Source organism: Chiloscyllium punctatum, chromosome 42 (genome assembly GCF_047496795.1).
Source record: "Chiloscyllium punctatum isolate Juve2018m chromosome 42, sChiPun1.3, whole genome shotgun sequence".
NCBI lineage: Eukaryota > Metazoa > Chordata > Chondrichthyes > Orectolobiformes > Hemiscylliidae > Chiloscyllium > Chiloscyllium punctatum.
In genome coordinates, this window is record NC_092780.1 from 1,805,798 (window position 1) to 1,827,997 (window position 22,200).

General features: G+C 46.4%; 1 protein-coding gene across 1 annotated transcript in view; it reads right to left on the bottom strand.

Annotated features, from left to right (window-relative positions):
• LOC140465622 (growth factor receptor-bound protein 7-like) overlaps window positions 1-22,200 on the bottom strand; it is a 182,920-nt gene that overhangs the window by 23,645 nt on the left and 137,075 nt on the right. Inside the window, exon 13 of the mRNA XM_072561177.1 lies at window positions 11,085-11,145. Coding sequence (XP_072417278.1) covers window positions 11,085-11,145 — 61 coding nt within the window. The remainder of the gene's footprint in view (window positions 1-11,084; window positions 11,146-22,200) is intronic.

Here is a 22,200-nt window from a genome sequence, read left to right on the forward strand (position 1 = left end):
TCTATCTGGACCATCCTCACCTACCTCTATATGGACCATCCTCACCTACCTCTACCCGGACCATCCTCACCTACCTCTATCTGGACCATCCGCACCTCCCTCTATCTGCACCATCCTCACCTACCTCTACCCGGACCATCCTCACCAACCTCTATCTGCACCATCCTCACTCACCTCTATCTGGACCATCCTCACCTACCTCTATCTGCACCATCCTCACCTACCTCTATCTGGACCATCCTCACCTATCTCTATCAGCACCATCCTCACCTACCTCTACCCGGACCATCCTCACCTACCTCTATCTGCACCATCCTCACTCACCTCTATATGGACCATCCTCACCTACCTCTATCTGCACCATCCTCACCTACCTCTATCTGGACCATCCTCACCTATCTCTATCCGCACCATCCTCACCTACCTCTACCCGGACCATCCTCACCTACCTCTATCTGCACCATCCTCACTCACCTCTATCTGGACCATCCTCACCTACCTCTATCTGCACCATCCTCACCTATCTCTATCCGCACCATCCTCACCTATCTCTATCCGCACCATCCTCACCTACCTCTTCCCGGACCATCCTCACCTACCTCTATCTGCACCATCCTCACTCACCTCTATCTGGACCATCCTCACCTACCTCTATCTGCACCATCCTCACTCACCTCTATCTGGACTATCCTCACCTACCTCTATCTGCACCATCCTCACCTACCTCTATATGGACCATCCTCACCTACCTATATCTGGACCATCCTCACCGACCTCTATCTGGACCACCCTCACCTACCTCTATGTGCACCATCCTCATCTACCTCTATCTGGACCACCCTCACCTACCTCTATCTGCACCATCCTCACCTACCTCTATCTGGACCATCCTCACCTACCTCTATCTGCACCATCCTCACCTACCTCTACCCGGACCATCCTCACCTACCTCTATATGGACCATCCTCACCTACCTCTATCTGCACCATCCTCACCTACCTCTATATGGACCATCTTCACCTACCTATATCTGGACCATCCTCACCTACCTCTATCTGGACCATCCTCACCTACCTCTATCTGGACCACCCTCACCTACCTCTATCTGAACCATCCTCACCTACCTCTATCTGCACCATCCTCACCTACCTCTATATGGACCATCCTCACCTACCTCTATCTGCACCATCCTCACCTACCTCTATCTGCACCATCCTCACCTACCTCTATATGGACCATCCTCATCTACCTCTATCTGGACCACCCTCACCTACCTCTATCTGCACCATCCTCACCTACCTCTATCTGGACCATCCTCACCTACCTCTATCTGCACCATCCTCACCTACCTCTATCTGCACCATCCTCACCTACCTCTACCCGGACCATCCTCACCTACCGCTACCCGGACCATCCTCACCTACCGCTACCCGGACCATCCTCACCTACCTCTATCTGCACCATCCTCACCTACCTCTATATGGACCATCTTCACCTACCTCTATCTGCACCATCCTCACCTACCTCTATATGGACCATCTTCACCTACCTCTATCTAGACCATCCTCACCTACCTCTATCTGCACCATCCTCACCTACCTCTATCTGCACCATCCTCACCTACCTCTATATGGACCATCCTCACCTACCTATATCTGGACCATCCTCACCTACCTCTATCTGGACCATCCTCACCTACCTCTATCTGGACCACCCTCACCTACCTCTATCTGAACCATCCTCACCTACCTCTATCTGGACCATCCTCACCTACCTCTATCTGCACCACCCTCACCTACCTCTACATGGACCATCCTCACCTACCTCTATCTGCACCATCCTCACCTACCTCTATCTGGACCACCCTCACCTACCTCTATCTGGACCACCCTCACCTACCTCTATCTGAACCATCCTCACCTACCTCTATCTGGACCATCCTCACCTACCTCTATCTTCACCATCCTCACCTACCTCTATATGGACCATCCTCACCTACCTCTATATGGACCATCCACACCTACCTCTATCTGCACCATCCTCACCTACCTCTATCTGGACCATCCTCACCTACCTCTATCTGCACCATCCTCACCTACCTCTATCTGTACCATCCTCACCTCCCCCTATCTGCACCATCCTCACCTACCTCTATATGGACCATCCTCACCTACCGCTATCTGGACCATCCTCACCTACCTCTATCTGCACCATCCTCAACTACCTCTATATGGACCATCCTCACCTACCTCTATATGGACCATCCTCATCTACCTCTATCTGGACCATCCTCACCGACCTCTATCTGGATCATCCTCACCTACCTCTATCTGCACCATCCTCACCTACCTCTATCTGCACCATCCTCTTCTACCTCTATCTGCACCATCCTCACCTACCTCTATCTGCACCATCCTCACCTACCTCTACCCGGACCATCCTCACCTACTCTATATGGACCATCCTCACCTACCTCTATCTGCACCATCCTCACCTACCTCTATCTGCACCATCCTCACCTACCTCTATGTGGACCATCCTCACCTACCTCTATCTGCACCATCCTCACCTACCTCTATCTGCACCATCCTCACCTACCTCTATATGGACCATCCTCACCTACCTCTATCTGCACCATCCTCACCTACCTCTACCCGGACCATCCTCACCTACCTCTATCTGCACCATCCTCACCTACCTCTATCTGCACCATCCTCACCTACCTCTATATGGACCATCCTCACCTACCTCTATCTGCACCATCTTCACCTACCTCTATCTGCACCATCCTCACCTACCTCTACCCGGACCACCCTCACCTACCTCTATCTGAACCATCCTCACCTACCTCTATCTGGACCATCCTCACCTACCTCTATCTGCACCACCCTCACCTACCTCTACATGGACCATCCTCACCTACCTCTATCTGCACCATCCTCACCTACCTCTATCTGGACCACCCTCACCTACCTCTATCTGAACCATCCTCACCTACCTCTATCTGGACCATCCTCACCTACCTCTATCTTCACCATCCTCACCTACCTCTATATGGACCATCCTCACCTACCTCTATATGGACCATCCACACCTACCTCTATCTGCACCATCCTCACCTACCTCTATCTGGACCATCCTCACCTACCTCTATCTGCACCATCCTCACCTACCTCTATCTGTACCATCCTCACCTCCCCCTATCTGCACCATCCTCACCTACCTCTATATGGACCATCCTCACCTACCGCTATCTGGACCATCCTCACCTACCTCTATCTGCACCATCCTCAACTACCTCTATATGGACCATCCTCACCTACCTCTATATGGACCATCCTCATCTACCTCTATCTGGACCATCCTCACCGACCTCTATCTGGATCATCCTCACCTACCTCTATCTGCACCATCCTCACCTACCTCTATCTGCACCATCCTCACCTACCTCTACCCGGACCATCCTCACCTACCTCTATATGGACCATCCTCACCTACCTCTATCTGCACCATCCTCACCTACCTCTATCTGCACCATCCTCACCTACCTCTATGTGGACCATCCTCACCTACCTCTATCTGCACCATCCTCACCTACCTCTATCTGCACCATCCTCACCTACCTCTATATGGACCATCCTCACCTACCTCTATCTGCACCATCCTCACCTACCTCTACCCGGACCATCCTCACCTACCTCTATCTGCACCATCCTCACCTACCTCTATCTGCACCATCCTCACCTACCTCTATATGGACCATCCTCACCTACCTCTATCTGCACCATCTTCACCTACCTCTATCTGCACCATCCTCACCTACCTCTACCCGGACCATCCTCACCTACCTCTATCTGGACCATCCTCACCGACCTCTATCTGGACCATCCTCACCTACCTCTATCTGGACCATCCTCACCTACCTCTATCTGCACCATCCTCACCTACCTCTATCTGCACCATCCTCACCTACCTCTATCTGCACCCTCTTCACCTACCTCTATCTGCACCATCCTCACCTACCTCTATCTGCACCATCCTCACCTACCTCTATATGGACCATCCTCACCTACCTCTATCTGCACCATCCTCACCTACCTCTATCTGCACCATCCTCACCTACCTCTATATGGACCATCCTCACCTACCTCTATCTACACCATCCTCACCTACCTCTATATGGACCATCCTCACCTACCTCTATCTGCACCATCCTCACCTACCTCTACCCGGACCATCCTCACCTACCTCTACCCGGACCATCCTCACCTACCTCTATCTGGACCATCCTCACCTACCTCTATCTGCATCATCCTCACCTAGCTCTATCTGGACCATCCTCACCTACCTCTATCTGGACCATCCTCACCTACCTCTTCCCGGACCATCCTCACCTACCTCTATCTGCACCATCCTCACCTACCTCTATCTGCACCATCCTCACCTACCTCTATATGGACCATCCTCACCTACCTCTATCTGCACCATCCTCACCTACCTCTATATGGACCATCCTCACCTTCCTCTACCCGGACCATCCTCACCTACCTCTATCTGGACCATCCGCACCTCCCTGTATCTGCACCATCCTCACCTACTTCTACCCGGACCATCCTCACATACCTCTATCTGCACCATCCTCACCCACCTCTATCTGGACCATCCTCACCTACCTCTATCTGCACCATCCTCACCTACCTCTATCTGGACCATCCTCACCTACCTCTATCTGCACCATCCTCACCTACCTCTATCTGGACCACCCTCACCTACCTCTATCTGCACCATCCTCACCTACCTCTATATGGACCATCCTCACCTACCTCTATCTGCACCATCCTCACCTACCTCTATATGGACCATCCTCACCTACCTCTACCCGGACCATCCTCACCTACCTCTATCTGCAGCATCCTCACCTACCTCTACCCGGACCATCCTCACCTACCTCTATATGGACCATCCTCACCTACCTCTATCTGGACCATCCTCACCTACCTCTATATGGACCATCCTCACCTACCTCTATCTGGACCATCCTCACCTACTTCTATCTGCATTATCCTCACCTACCTCTATCTGGACCATCCTCACCTACCTCTATCTGCACCATCCTCACCTACCTCTATATGGACCATCCTCACCTACCGCTATCTGGACCATCCTCACCTACCTCTATCTGCACCATCCTCAACTACCTCTATATGGACCATCCTCACCTACCTCTATATGGACCATCCTCACCTACCTCTATCTGGACCATCCTCACCTACCTCTATCTGGATCATCCTCACCTACCTCTATCTGCACCATCCTCACCTACCTCTATATGGACCATCCTCACCTACCGCTATCTGGACCATCCTCACCTACCTCTATCTGCACCATCCTCAACTACCTCTATATGGACCATCCTCACCTACCTCTATATGGACCATCCTCACCTACCTCTATCTGCACCATCCTCACCTACCTCTATCTGCACCATCCTCACCTACCTCTATATGGACCATCCTCACCTACCTCTATCTGCACCATCCTCACCTACCTCTATCAGGACCATCCTCACCTACCTCTATCTGCACCATCCTCACCTACCTCTATCTGGACCATCCTCACCTACCTCCATCTGCACCATCCTCACCTACCTCTATATGGACCATCCTCACCTACCTCTGTATGGACCATCCTCACCTACTTCTATCTGGATTATCCTCACCTACCTCTATCTGGACCATCCTCACCCACCTCTATATGGACCATCCTCACCTACCTCTATCTGCACCATCCCCACCTACCTCTATATGGACCATCCTCACCTACCTCTATATGGACCATCCTCACCTACCTCTATCTGCACCATCCTCACCTACCTCTATCTGCACCATCCTCACCTACCTCTATCTGGACCATCCTCACCTACCTCTATCTACACCATCCTCACCTACCTCTATCTGCATCATCCTCACCTACCTCTATATGGACCATCCTCACCTACCTCTATATGGACCATCCTCACCTACCTCTATCTGCACCATCCTCACTTACCTCTATATGGACCATCCTCACCTACCTCTATCTGCACCATCCTCACCTACCTCTATCTGGACCATCCTCACCTACCTCTATATGGACCATCCTCACCTACCTCTATCTGCACCATCCTCACCTACCTCTATATGGACCATCCTCACCTACCTCTATCTGGACCATCCTCACCTACCTCTACCTGGACCATCCTCACCTACCTCTATCTGGACCATCCTCACCTACCTCTATCTGGACCATCCTCACCTACCTCTATCTGCACCATCCTCACCTACCTCTATATGGACCATCCTCACCTACCTCTATCTGGACCATCCTCACCTACCTCTATCTGAACCATCCTCACCTACCTCTACCGGACTATCCTCACCTACCGCTACCCGGACCATCCTCACCTACCTCTATCTGCACCATCCTCATCTACCTCTATCTGGACCACCCTCACCTACCTCTATCTGCACCATCCTCACCTACCTCTATATGGACCATCCTCACCTACCTCTATCTGCACCATCCTCACCTACCTCTATATGGACCATCCTCACCTACCTCTACCCGGACCATCCTCACCTACCTCTATCTGCAGCATCCTCACCTACCTCTACCCGGACCATCCTCACCTACCTCTATATGGACCATCCTCACCTACCTCTATCTGGACCATCCTCACCTACCTCTATATGGACCATCCTCACCTACCTCTATCTGGACCATCCTCACCTACTACTATCTGCATTATCCTCACCTACCTCTATCTGGACCATCCTCACCTACCTCTATATGGACCATCCTCACCTACCGCTATCTGGACCATCCTCACCTACCTCTATCTGCACCATCCTCAACTACCTCTATATGGACCATCCTCACCTACCTCTATATGGACCATCCTCACCTACCTCTACCTGGACCATCCTCACCTACCTCTATATCGACCATCCTCACCTACTTCTATCTGGATTATCCTCACCTACCTCTATCTGGACCATCCTCACCTACCTCTATCTGCACCATCCTCACCTACCTCTATATGGACCATCCTCACCTACCTCTATCTGCACCATCCTCACCTACCTCTATCAGGACCATCCTCACCTACCTCTATATGGACCATCCTCACCTACCTCTATCTGCACCATCCTCACCTACCTCTATCTGGACCATCCCCACCTACCTCTATATGGACCATCCTCACCTACCTCTATATGGACCATCCTCACCTACCTCTATCTGCACCATCCTCACCTACCTCTATCTGCACCATCCTCACCTACCTCTATCTGGACCATCCTCACCTACCTCTATCTGGACCATCCTCACCTACTACTATCTGCATTATCCTCACCTACCTCTATCTGGACCATCCTCACCTACCTCTATATGGACCATCCTCACCTACCGCTATCTGGACCATCCTCACCTACCTCTATCTGCACCATCCTCAACTACCTCTATATGGACCATCCTCACCTACCTCTATATGGACCATCCTCACCTACCTCTACCTGGACCATCCTCACCTACCTCTATATCGACCATCCTCACCTACTTCTATCTGGATTATCCTCACCTACCTCTATCTGGACCATCCTCACCTACCTCTATCTGCACCATCCTCACCTACCTCTATATGGACCATCCTCACCTACCTCTATCTGCACCATCCTCACCTACCTCTATCAGGACCATCCTCACCTACCTCTATATGGACCATCCTCACCTACCTCTATCTGCACCATCCTCACCTACCTCTATCTGGACCATCCCCACCTACCTCTATATGGACCATCCTCACCTACCTCTATATGGACCATCCTCACCTACCTCTATCTGCACCATCCTCACCTACCTCTATCTGCACCATCCTCACCTACCTCTATCTGGACCATCCTCACCTACCTCTATCTACACCATCCTCACCTACCTCTATCTGCATCATCCTCACCTCCCTCTATATGGACCATCCTCACCTACCTCTATATGGACCATCCTCACCTACCTCTATCTGCACCATCCTCACCTACCTCTATATGGACCATCCTCACCTACCTCTATCTGCACCATCCTCACCTACCTCTATCTGGACCATCCTCACCTACCTCTATATGGACCATCCTCACCTACCTCTATCTGCACCATCCTCACCTACCTCTACATGGACCATCCTCACCTACCTCTATCTGGACCATCCTCACCTACCTCTACCTGGACCATCCTCACCGACCTCTATCTGGACCATCCTCACCTACCTCTATCTGGACCATCCTCACCTACCTCTATCTGCACCATCCTCACCTACCTCTGTATGGACCATCCTCACCTACCTCTATCTGGACCATCCTCACCTACCTCTATCTGGACCATCCTCACCTACCTCTATCTGCACCATCTTCACCTACCTCTATCTGGACCATCCTCACCTACCTCTATATGGACCATCCTCACCTACCTCTATCTGCACCATCCTCACCTATCTCTATCTGGACCATCCTCACCTACCTCTATCTGCACCATCCTCACCTACCTCTATATGGACCATCCTCACCTACCTCTATCTGGACCATCCTCACCTACCTCTATATGGACCATCCTCACCTACCTCTATCTGCACCATCCTCACCTACCTCTATCTGGACCATCCTCACCTACCTCTATCTGGACCATCCTCACCTACCTCTATCTGGACCATCCTCACCTACCTCTATATGGACCATCCTCACCTACCTCTATCTGCACCATCCTCACCTACCTCTATATGGACCATCCTCACCTTCCTCTATCAGGACCATCCTCACCTACCTCTATCTGGACCATCCTCACCTACCTCTATATGGACCATCCTCACCTACCTCTATCTGCACCATCCTCACCGCCCTCTATCTGGACCATCCTCAGATTTAAATGGAGATTGAGTTGACCCGCACAGAACCACAGTTCTCCCAGAATTCATTAGGTTGTAGAAACCTAATGTCTGGTCCCTCTGCACACTCAATAATCACATGGGTCTTTGAGAGTTTCTTGGTTCCTGTCACGGCACATTATAAGATAGAAAAAGAGATAACTGCAACAACACCTCTTACAGTTTCTCCACTAACAAAGAGATTTGTGTAATCTTGAGAGTAGGTGGGGGAAAAACCTTCATAATAAGCACAAGTGGAGAGATATAGAGAGAGAGAGAGAGTGAGGGCAACAGAAAAACAGAGAAAGAGAGAGAGAGAGGTGGTCCGACAAAGGGACTGGATCAGAGACAAGGAAACAGGGCTAGCGAGACAAAGTGACAGAGAAAGAGAAATAGAGAGAGAAAGAAAAATAGAGAGAGAAGGGAAAGAAGAGGCAGATGGTGAGATGGACACAAAGGTGAAGAGAAAGGGAAGGGGAATGGAGAGAGAAAGCCAGACAAGAAGGAGAGAGAGAGAGAGACAGAGAGATAGAGAAGAGGCACAATCTCCCACATTTCTGGGGCTAAAACGACCATGGTTAAAAAAAAGTTAAGGAATTGCTAAGATTCCGGGAAGCATTGACCATTCAGTCCATCAAACCCCTTCTACGTGTATACATTGCACTGTGAACCCAGGATAAATGTTCCTCCATTCACATCAGTTATGTCATTGAAAATTTAACACACTTTTTACAAACTAACAATGGAGATCTGAAATCTACTTTTAAACAGGTTAATGTTGAACAGAATAAAATAGAAATTCCAGACTTTTTGGCATTCAATCAATATAATCTTGAGCTAGACCTTCCTCTCCTCCATAAGAGCTGTTGAATTGGAAGTCAGTTATACACTTCAATACTGAGCCAGATCGCTTTCTGTTGGGAAATGCTACCAACAATTTTGGAACCATACGATTAGATGGAGCTAAGATATTGATCAGTCATGGTCAATGGGATAGAGGAGCAGTTTTGAGGGGCTGAATGGTCTCTTCCCGTTCCTATGGGAGTTTGGTTCTAATGCTTTGTGGTTCATGATCAGAAATGAGCAAAATGTTTTTTTCTGCAGCTGAGGACAATTGGCTGAAGCTGGCTTCTTGCTGGTTTGCAGTTTTCACACTCGTGAAAACCTGATTTTGTTGTTAATGTTTGGTTTCGCACGAATCATCAGAAAGACTCCACTGCATTTCTGAGAACTTTATTTAATAAACAGACACTATAACAAAAATTACTCGCTTAGAGAAAGTGTGGAGGAGAATTACCAGAATGGTCACAGGGATGTGAAGCCTTGGTGAATGTGGAAAAGCTGGAAAAGTTGGGGTTGTTTTCCTTACCACAGAGAATTTAATAGCGTTCAAAATCATGAAGGCAGAGTAAATGAGAGATGTTTTCCACTGACAGTGGGTGGACCATCATAGAATGACAGAAAGTGAGGACTGAAGATGCTGGAGATCAGAGTCGAAAGTGTAGTGCTGGAAAAGCACAGCCGTTTAGACAGCGTCTGAGGAGCAGGAGAATTGATGTTTCGGGAATGATGAAAGGCTAATGCCCAAAACATTGATTCTCTTGCTCCTCAGATGCTGCCTAACCAGCTGTGCTTTTCCAGCACTACACACTCAATGGCCATCATACAATCACAGAATCCCTACAATGTGGAAGCAGGCCATTCAGCCCATCCAGCCCACACCGACTGTCTGAAGAGCATCCCAGCCAGACCCCCTCTCCTATCCTATCCCTATAACCCTGCATTTCCCATGGCCAATTCACCTAGGCTGCACATCCCTGGGCACTCTGGGCAATTTACCATTGCCAATTCACCTAACTTGCACATCTTAAACTGTGGGAAGAAACTGGAGCAGCTGGAGGAAACCCAACAGGGGACTCAGATTTACGTCTCTGGGTCTCAGCTGTTTTCAGCTTTCCACCATTTACCAGGTCCCTTGTCCTATCCTTTTTGGCTCCAAGGCTGATGAATTCATACTTGCTTATATTGATTTCCATGTGTTTCAGCTTTTCTATCTGCTGTAATTATTACCATCTCTTGGTAATTTTAGGCTTCTATCTGTAACTGCCCAGAGACATTTACTGTCAGGGTAACTCACCTGCACTGAGTACTGAGCCTTGGCACGGGCTGGGCAAGCTGTGCCTCTGGACTCCCTTCTTCTGCAAAGAAAAGGAATAAATTTAGTTTGTAAAAGATACATTGAGTTACAGACACAGACTACGCTGTGGAAAAGACATAAGGAGTCAGCAAAGAGATATAGCCAGATTAAGTGAGTGGACAAGAAGTTGTCAGATGGAGTATAATGTGAAAATTGTGAAGTTGTTCACTGTGCCAGGAAGAGTAAAAAAAGGAGCATTTTATTTTAATACAGAGAGTTTGCAAAACTCAGAGGCACAGAGGAATCTAGGTGTCTTGGTACATGATTCACAAAAGGCCAGCAAGTGATTAGAACAGTAAATGGAACATTGTCATTTGTTGTTAACAGAATTGAGTATAAAAGTAAAGAATATAGGAACAAGAACAGACAATTCAGCCTCTTGAACCTGTTTTGCCATTTAATACAATTGCATCTGATCAAACAACTCAGTGTCTTTTACCACCTTCATTCCCATGTTCCTCTGTGACAGTGATTATTGATCAATCCCTGCTTTAAACATGCTGAAAGACTACACTTCCACAATCCTCTGCGGTAGACAATTTCAAAGATTCAAAACCCTCTGAATAAAAATATTTCTCCTCACGTTTGAGCTAAGAGACATTCCCCCTTATTTTTAAATTATGTCCTCTGGTTCTAGACTTCCCCAGCCAGAGGAACATCTCACCTACACCTAGCCTGTCCTTCCCTTGAAGTACTTGGCAAGTTTCAAATAAGATCGCCTCTCATTCTTCAAAGCTTTAGAGAATGCAAGTCCAGTTGACCCAGTCTCTCTTCATAGGACAGTATAATGTGAAAATTGTGAAGTTGTTCACTGTGCCAGGAAGAGTAAACAAAGGAGCATTTTATTTTAATACAGAGAGTTTGCAAAACTCAGAGGCACAGAGGAATCTAGGTGTCTTGGTACAAGTCTGATGAACCTTCATTACACTTTCTCTGTGGAAATAATATCTTTCCTGAAATATGGAAATGAAAATTGCACGCTGTACCCCAGGGGTGTGGTCTAAACAAGCTCCTGTGTTTTGTGTTAGCAGTTACTGTGGAGAAGGAAACGGAAGCTAGGGAACTTGGGGAAATAAGAAATTATGTCTTGGAAAATTACAGAAGAAGAAGAGGTTCTGACAGCTTCAAAATACATAAAGGTAGAATAAACCACAGGACCTGAACAGGTGTATCCCAGAACGTTGTGGGAAGTTAAGAAAGAGATTGCTGGGCCCTTTGCTGAGATATTTGCATCAACAGCCAAGGGTGAAGTGCTGGAAGACTGGACGGTGGCTAATATAGTCCCATTATTTAAGAAAGGCAGTAAGGAAAAGTCTGGGAACTATAGACTGGCGAGTCTGATGCCACTGGTAGGTACGTTGTTGGAGGGAATCCTGGGGGACAGGATTTACATGTATTTAGAAAGGCAAGGACTGATTAGGGATAATCAACATGGCTTTGTGCATAGGAAATCATGTCTCACAAACTTGATTGAATTTTCTGAAAAGTTGACAAAGAAGATTAATGAAGGCAGAATTGTCTACATGGACTTCAGCAAAACATTTGACAAGGTTCCGCATTGTAGGCTGGTTTGTAAGGGAAGATAACATGGAATCCGGGGGAACTAGCCAACTGGACACAAAATTGGCTAGAAGGTAATGGTAGAAGGATGTTTATCGGTTCTGAATATAACAGGACCTTGATCAGATGGGCTAATGGGCCGAGAAGTGGCACATGGATATTAAATTAGATAAATGTGAGATGTTGCATTTTGATAAGGCCAACCAGGGCAGGACTTATACAGTTAATGGTAGGGGTCTCGGGAGAGTTGCTGAACAAACAGACCTCAAGGTACATGTGCATAATTTCTTAAAATGGAGTCGCAGGTAGACAGGGTAGTGAAGAAAACATTTGGCATGTTTGCTTGCCTTCATTGGTCAGAACACTGAGTAAAGGAATTGGGATGTCATATTGCTGTTGTACAGGACATTGGTGAGGCCACTTTTAGAATACTGCATTCAGTTCTGATCTTCCTGCTATAGGAAAGATGTTATTAAACTTGAAAAGGTTCAGAAAAGGTTTACAAGAATGTTGCCAAGCTTGGAAGGTTTGTGCTATAGGGAGAGGCTGAATACACTTTTTTTTTCTCTTGGAACTTTGGAGGCTGAGGGGTAACCTTATAGAGGTTTATAAAATCACGAGGGGAATGGATAGGCTAAATAGACAAAGTCTTTTCCCTGGGGCAGGGGAATCCAGAACTAGAGGGCATAGGTTTAAGGTGAGAGGGGAAAGATTTGAAAGGGACCTGAGGGGTAACGTTTTCACACAGAGGGTGGTGCGTGTATGGAACAAACTGCCAGAGGAAGTGGTGGAGACTGGTACAATTGCAACATTTAAAAGGCATAGGGTGTAGGTTTGCTCGCTGAGTTGTAGGTTTGATATCCAGACGTTTCATTCCCTGGCTAGGTAACATCATGAGTGGTGACCTCCAAGTGAAGTGAAGCTGTTGTTTCCTGCTTTCTATTTATATGTTTGTCCTGGATGGGGTTCCTGGGGTTTGTGGTGATGTCATTTCCTGTTCGTTTTCTGAGGAGTTGATAGATGGTATCTAGATCTATGTGTTTGTTTATGGCGTTGTGTCGTGTTTGTCCAACGTAGTGTTTGTGGCAGTCCTTGCATGGAATTTTGTAGATGACGTTGGTTTTGTCCATGGGTTGTACTGGGTCTTTTAAGTTTGTTAGTTTTTGTTTGAGAGTGTTGGTGGGTTTGTGTGCTACTAGGATTCTGAGGGGTCTTAGTAGTCTGGCTGTCATTTCTGAAACTTCTTTGATGTATGGTAAGGTGGTTAGGGTTTCTGGCTGTGTTTGGTCTGCTTGTTGTGGTTTGTTCTTGAGGAATCTGCAGACTGTATTTTTTGAGTATCCGTTCTTCTTGAATACGTTGTATAGGTGGTTCTCCTCTGTTTTCCGAAGTTAATCTGTGCTGCAGTGTGCGGTGGCTCGTTGGAATAGTGTTCTGATACAGCTTCGTTTGTGTGTGTTGGGATGGTTGCTGGTGTAGTTAAGTATTTGGTCAGTGTTTGTCGGTTTTCTGTATACGCAGGTTTGTAGTTCTCCGTTGTCCCTTCTTTCGACTGTGACATCCAGGAATGCGAGTTTGTTGTCAGTTTCTTCCTCCTTGGTGAACTTTATGCCTGTGAGGGTGTTGTTGATGTTAAATGTCTCTTCTATCTTGTTTCGTTTTGTGATGACAAAGGTGTCATCTACGTAGTGGACCCAGATTTTTGGTTTGATGGTTGGTAGGGCTGTTTGTTCTAGTCTTTGCATTACCGCTTCTGCTATGAATCCTGATCGCGGAGATCCCATGGGTGTGCTGTTGGTTTGTTTGTAGACTATGTTGTTGAAGGTGAAGTGGATGGTAAGGCACAGGTCCACTAGCTTCATGATGTTTTCGTTGGTAATGTGATTGATGGTGGTTGGGGGGTGTGTGATAAGTGTTTCCTTTGCCAGATCGATGTTGATGGAGGTGAACAGTGCTGTTACGTCGAATGAGATAATTGTTTCATCTTCCTCTATTTTGGTGTTTTAGATGTTTTTTAGGACTTAAACGACCCAGTCCAACCCATGGACAAAACCAATGTCCATGCAAGGACGGCCACAAGCTACATGGGACAAACAGGAAGAAAGTTAGCCACCAGGATACACGAACACCAGCTAGCCACAAAAAGACACGACCCTCTCTCCCTCATACGGAGGGAAAAAAAATACCATTTTGACTGGGACAACACATCTATCCTGGGACAGGCTAAGCAAAGACATGCCAGAGAATTCCTAGAGGCCTGGCACTCCAACCACAACACCATAAACAAACACATAGATCTAGATACCATCTATCAACCCCTCAGAAAACGAACAGGAAATGACATCACCACAAACCCAGGAACCCCATCCAGGACAAACATATAAATAGAAAGCAGGAGACAACAGCTTTGCTTCACTTGGAGGTCACCACTGATGATGTTACCAAGCCAGGTAATGAAACATCTGGATATCAAACCTACAGCTCAGTGAGCAAACCTACACCCTAAACCTCAACCTGAACTACAAACTTGCAAACTTAAAAGGCATCTGGATGGATATATGAATAGGAAGGGTTTAGAAGGTTACAAATGGGACTGGATCGGTTTAGGATATCTGGTTGGTATGGTCAAGTTGGACCAAAATGTCTGTTTCCATGCTGGACAGCTCTATGACCCTATACAATTGAAACAAGATTTCACTGCTCCTGTACTCACCTCCTTTTGTAATAAAGGCTAACATGCCATTAACTTTCCCAATAGCTTGCTGCACCTGTATTCAGTATTCAGTGACTTATCAACAAGGACATGTTAGTCCTTGTGTAATATTTCTTACATTTAAGAAACACTCCCCCTACCTTGAATGCAAACAGCAGCTGAGGTTAAACGAACCCGGAAGACTGCAGCTAGGGTAAGACAGTTTGTTTTAAAATTACTTACTGGTAGCGGGCAGTGTTTTCTTTTTCTTCACAGAAGGAGCGGGAGCAGCAGGGGGAAGTGACGATGACCAGAGGGGCAGCCGGGAAGGAAAGCAGTGAGTATATAAATCAGGAAGGTGGCTAAATCCGAGACTCTACAACTGTAGTGTCTCCCACCCGCCGCCCTCATCTAACCTAGTTAATAAGGACTCTGGTTTGTTAAGGTAAGTATTTTCTATTTCTTTATCAGTGACTGGTTAAAAATTTACTTTTTTGGTTTATCTATTAATTGGTTTTTAGAAAAAGACTATAGCAGAGAGGTATCAGAAAGTATTTTAACTCAAATTTATACAAAGTAATAAAGTAATTAACTAAGCAGAGGTGGCTGGGCAGGTGATGTGTTGTAGCTGTATGATGTGGGAGCTGGCTGATCCCATTGTGAATGGTAGTGACCACATTTGCAGCAAGTGTTGGTTGCTGGAAGAACTCCAGATCAGAGTTGATGATCTGGAATCTGAGCATCAAACACTGCGGCACATCTGGTAGGGGGAGAGTTACCTGGATGCTTTGTTTCAGGAGGCAGTCACACCTGGGAGATTAAGTAATTCACATTCAGTTAGTGATCAGGGACATCAGAGTGTGACTGAAAGTGAGGCAGGTAGGGGGAACCGGAGTTCAGGAGTGGAGGAGCCTCAGCCCTTGACCTTGTCCAACAGGTATGAGATTCTTGCTCCCTGTAAGGATGAGGAAAAGGGCTCTGGACAGGATGAGCCAACTGACCAAGGCACCATGGTGCAGAAGGCCATTCAAGAGGGGGGAGCAAAAAGACAAGTAGCTGTTATAGGGGATTCTATAATTAGGGGGACAGATAGTATCCTTTGCAAGCCGGATCGCATGATGTGTTGCCTGCCCGGTGCCAGGGTGCGGGACATCTCCGACCGGCTTGAAAGGATATTGGAGCGGGAGGGGGAGGATCCAGTTGTTGTGGTCCACGTTGGGACTAACAACATAGGCAAGGCTAGGGTGGAGGACCTGTTTGAGGATTATCAAGCACTAGGAAGGAAATTGAAGTACAGGTCCTCAAAGGTCATAATCTCCGGATTACTGCCCGAGCCACGTGCCAATTGGCATAGGGATAAGAAAATTAGGGAAGTAAACACATGGCTAAGGGATTGGTGTGGGAAAGAGGGATTCCAATTCATGGGGCATTGGCATCAGTTTTGGAACCGGGGGGGGATCTGTACCGTTGGGATGGTCTCCACCTGAACCGATCAGGTCCCAATGTTCTAGCAAAGAGGATAAACAGGGTGGTCAGTAGGACTTTAAACTTCTGAGTTGGGGGGGAAGGGAAAGTGAAAGCGACAGGGAGTATGGAGTTAAATGGAAAGATAAGTGGCAGGATAGCATATGTGCAGGCGGATTTAAACTTGAGACAGACTGGGAATGCAGCAAAAAGGAAGGATAACTTAGGACATCTTGTGACTTCCAATATCTCTAATGATAAGAAAGTTAGCATTAAGGCACTTTACCTGAATGCTCGTAGCATTCATAACAAAGTAGATGAACTAATGGCATAGATCATCGTGAATGATTATGATGTGGTAGGCATCACAGAGACGTGGTTACAGGGGGGTCAGGACTGGCAGTTAAACATCCAAGGATTTTCAACTTATCGAAAAGACAGGGAGGCGGGCAGAGGAGGAAGGGTTGCCTTGTTAGTTAAGAACAAAATTAAATCTATGGCACTGAATGACATAGCGTCGGATTGATGTGGAGTCTGTGTGGGTGGAATTGAGGAACCACAAAGGCAAAAAAACCATAATTGGAGTTGTGTACAGACCTCCTAACAGTGGTCAGGACCAGGGACGCAACATGTACCGGGAAATAGAGAAGGCATGTCAGAAAGGCAAGGTCACGGTGATCATGGGAGACTTCAATATGCAGGTGGACTGGGTAAATAATGTTGCCAGTGGATCCAAAGAAAGGGAATTCATGGAATGCTTACAGGATGGCTTTTTGAAACAGCTTGTCATGGAGCCCACAAGGGAGCAGGCTATTCTGGACCTAGTGCTATGTAATGAACCAGACTTTATAAAAAATCTTAGGAAGCAGCGATCATAAATATGGTAGAGATCAGTCTGCAGTTTGAAAGAGAGAAGGCAAAATCGGATGTAATGGTGTTACAGTTAAATAAAGGTAGTTATGAGGGCATGAGAGAGGAACTGACGAAAATAGACTGGAAGCAGAGCCTAGCAGGGAAGACAGTAGAGCAAAAATGGCAGGAGTTTGTGGATAAAATTGAGGACACAGTACAGAGGTTCATCCCCAAGAAGAGAAAGATTATCCGGGGAGAGATTAGACAGACATGACTGACAAAGGAAGTCAGGAAATCTATCAAAGAAAAAGAGAGATCCTATAAAGTGGCCAAGAGCACTGGGAAATCAGAAGATTGGGAAGGATACAAAAACAAACAGAGGATAACAAAGAGAGAAATAAGGAAGGAGAGGATCAAATATGAAGGTAGGCTAGCCAGTGATATTAGAAATGACAGTAAAAGTTTCTTTCAATACATAAGAAACAAACGACAGGCAAAAGTAGACATTGGGCCACTTCAAACTGATGCTGGAAGCCTGGTGATGGGAGATAAGGAAATAGCAGGAGAACTTAACAAGTATTTTGCGTCAGTCTTCACAGTGGAAGACATGAGTAATATCTCAACAATTAAAGGGAGTCGGGGGCTGAGTTGAGTATGGTTGCCATTACAAAAGAGAAAGTGCTAGAAAAGCTAAAAGGTCTTAAAATTGATAAATCTCCTGGCCCCGATGGGCTACATCCTAGAGTTCTGAGGGAGGTGGCTGAGGAAATAGTGGAGAGGCATAGGTTGAGGTCTTTCAAAAGTCACTGGAGTCAGGGAAAGTCCCGGATGATTGGAAAATCGCTGTTGTAACCCCCTTGTTCAAGAAAGGATCAAGACAAAAGATGGAAAATTATAGGCCAATTAGCCTAACCTTGGTTGTTGGTAAAATTCTAGAATCCATCATTAAGGATGAGGTTTCTAAATTCTTGGAAGAGCAGGGTCGGATTAGAACAAGTCAACATGGATTTAGTAAGGTGAGGTTGTGCCTGACAAACCTGTTGGAATTCTTTGAAGAGGTGACAAGTAGGTTAAACCAGGGAAACCCAGTGGACGTGGTCTATCTAGACTTCCAAAAGCCCTTTGATAAGGTGCCACATGGGAGGCTGCTGAGCAAGGTGAGGGCCCATGGTGTTCGAGGTGAGCTACTGGTATGGATTGAGGATTGGCTGTCTGACAGAAGGCAGAGAGTTAGGATAAAAGGTTCTTTTTCGGAATGGCAGCTGGTAACAAGCGGTGTCCCGCAGGGTTCAGTGTTGGGGCCACAGCTGTTCATGTTATATATTAAAGATCTGGATGAAGGGACTGGGGGCATTCTAGCGAAGTTTGCAGATGATACAAAGTTAGGTGGACAGGCAGGTATGACTGAGGAAGTGGGGAGGCTGCAGAAGGATCTAGACAGTTTGGGAGAGTGGTCCAGGAAATGGCTGATGGAATTCAATGTGAGCAAATGCGAGGTCTTGCACTTTGGAAAAAAGAATACAAGCATGGACTACTTTCTAAATGGTGAGAAAATTCATAAAGCCAAAGTACAAAGGGATCTGAGAGTGCTAGTTGAGGATTCTTTAAAGGTAAACATGCAGATTGAGTCCGTGATTAAGAAAGCGAATGCAATGTTGTCATTTATCTCAAGAGGGTTGGAATATAAACGCAATGTTGTGCTACTGAGACTTTATAAAGCTCTGGTTAGGCCCCATTTGGAGTACTGTGTCCAGTTTTGGTCCCCACACCTCAGGAAGGACATACTGGCACTGGAGCGTGTCCAGCGGAGATTCACACAGATGATCCCTGGAATGGTCGGTCTAACATATGAGGAACGGCTGAGGATCCTGGCATTGTATTCATTGGAGTTTAGAAGATTAAGGGGAGATCTAATAGAAGCCTACAAGATAATACATGGCTTGGAAAGGGTGGACGCTAGGAAATTGTTTCTGTTAGGCGAGGAGACTAGGACCCGTGGACACAGTCTTAGAATTAGAGGGGGTAAATTCAGAACAGAAATGCGGAGACATTTCTTCAGCCAGAGAGTTGGTGGGCCTGTGGAATTCATTGCCACGGAGTGCAGTGGAGGCTGGGACGCTAAATGTCTTCAAGGCAGAAATTGATAAATTCTTGATGTCACAAGGAACTAAGGGCTACGGGGAGAATGCGGGTAAGTGGTGTTGAAATGTCCATCAGCCATGATTGAATGGTGGAGTTGTCTCGATGGGCCGAATGGCCTTACTTCCACTCCTATGTCTTATGGTCTTATCTGTTTCACATTCACCAAGTTTATCCAAATCCTCCTGAAGCTGCTTTACATCTTCCTTTGTATCATCCAAACATCTGGATATTACATTGTGATCTATATTGTGATCAGCTGCGGCCCAAATCCCGATCCTTGCAGTACCACTGAGTCACAGGCTGTCAAAGTGAGAATGACCTATTTATTTCTACACTGTTTTCTGCATGCTAGTCAATCATTAATCCTTACAAGCACATTACCTCCTATTCCATGTGCTTTAATTTTGCTAGCCAGCCCACTGTAGAGAAGCTTAACAAAAGTCTTTTGAAAATCCAAATATGTTGGCTATTGACTCCCCTTCATCAATTTTGTTCGTAACATCCTCAAAGAACTCCCACAATTCCCTTTTCGCAAATCCATGCTGACTATGCTCAATCAGATCATTGGTATCGATTAATCATATCCTTTATGATAGATTCCAGTATTTTTGGCATGTCCATAAGGACCCTCACCAACTTTTGCAGATGCAGCACAGAGAGCATTCTATAAGAGTCCATAACGGCCTGGTACAGTAACTGCTCTGCCCAGGACCATAAGACACTCCAGAAGGTGGTGTGTACAGTCCAGATGATCACGGAAGCCAACCTCCCTCCATGGACTCCATTTACACTTCTCGTTGCCATGGAAAGGCTCCCACCCCAAAAGGTGGGGTCTTCCATCAGGTGGATGTTACAGAGGCTTGAACACACGCACCAAAAGGTTCAAGAACAGCTGTTTCCCTGCCATTATTACTCTGCTGAAAGGACCTCTCGAACTTCAAATAATGTTGATCTTGTTTTGTGCATCTCCTGTGCAGCTGTAACTCTGTATGCCTTGCTCTGTCTGAGCACCTTATGATCTGTATGTCTTGTTTGCTGTGATTTACCAGTACTGGTCACAAAACAAGGCTTTTCACTGTGCGTAGGTACATGTGGCTACAATAAATCAAATCTAATCATTTTCCCGCCTCCTGAGGTAAGGATGATGGGTTGGTAAGTTCCCTGTTTTATCCTTTGTTCCTTTCTTGAATCTTTGAGTGATGTTTGCAAGCTTCCAATCTACAGGAATCATTTCAGAAACTATGGAATTTTGCAAGATAATCACCAAGGCATTGGCTATCCTAATAGCTACTACCTTCAACACTCTGGGATGCAGATCATCAGGTACTGGGAACTCGAGTACAACTTTCTAATACTAATTTCCCTCAACTCCTCATTCTCCTTAGTCAACTGAACCTCTAATCCTGGGAGAACTCATGTATCTTCCTCAGTGAAAACAGACATAAGGTAATCATTTAACCTCTTGCCACTTTCTACTTCCCCACTATAAATTCTCCTAATTTTGCAGCAATGGTGGTTCATTTGTTTTAGTTAAATGCTTTCATCTTACGGATCAACAACACCATCCAGGACAAAGCAGCCACTTGATTGGCACCACATCCACAAGCATCCATTCCCTCCACCACCGATGCTCGGTAACAGCAGTGTGTCCCATCTACAAGATGCACTGCAGAAACTCACCAAACATCCTCAGACAGCACCATCCAAACCCATGACCATTCCATCTAGAAACACAAGGGCAGCAGATACATGGGAACACCACCACCTTCAAGTTCCCCTCCAAGTCACTCACCGTCCTGACTTAGAAATATATCACTGTTCCTTCATTGTCATTGGGTCAAAATCCTGGAATTCCCTCCCTAAGGGCTTTGTGGGTCAACCTACAGCAGGTGGACTGCAGTGGTTCAAGAAGACAGCTCACCCCCACCTTCTCAAGGGGGAACTAGGGATGGGCAATAAATGCCAGTGACGTCCACATCCCATAAAATGAATTTAAAAAGCTGTACATGCTTTTCCAGCTCTTTTTATGTCTTTTGCTATTATTATTCATATTCTTTTCTCCCTTTCCTAACTCTAACCCTATCACAGTTTCTTCATTCACTTTTGCTGTATTCTAACACTTTATCCACTTTTTTCTGACAGTCTTATAAACTTTTTTTGTAAGGCTTTTTTGTAATTTTTCATGCATCTTTGACACCAGAATTGACTGACCTATTGAGTTTTTGCACCATAAAGGAATGTATAATTGCTATGGGTCATATTTCTTAAAGACAACCCATTGTCCAATATGTACAGTCGTGCCTTTAATGTATTTTCCCAATCTACCTCAGTCAATATATTTTGTTA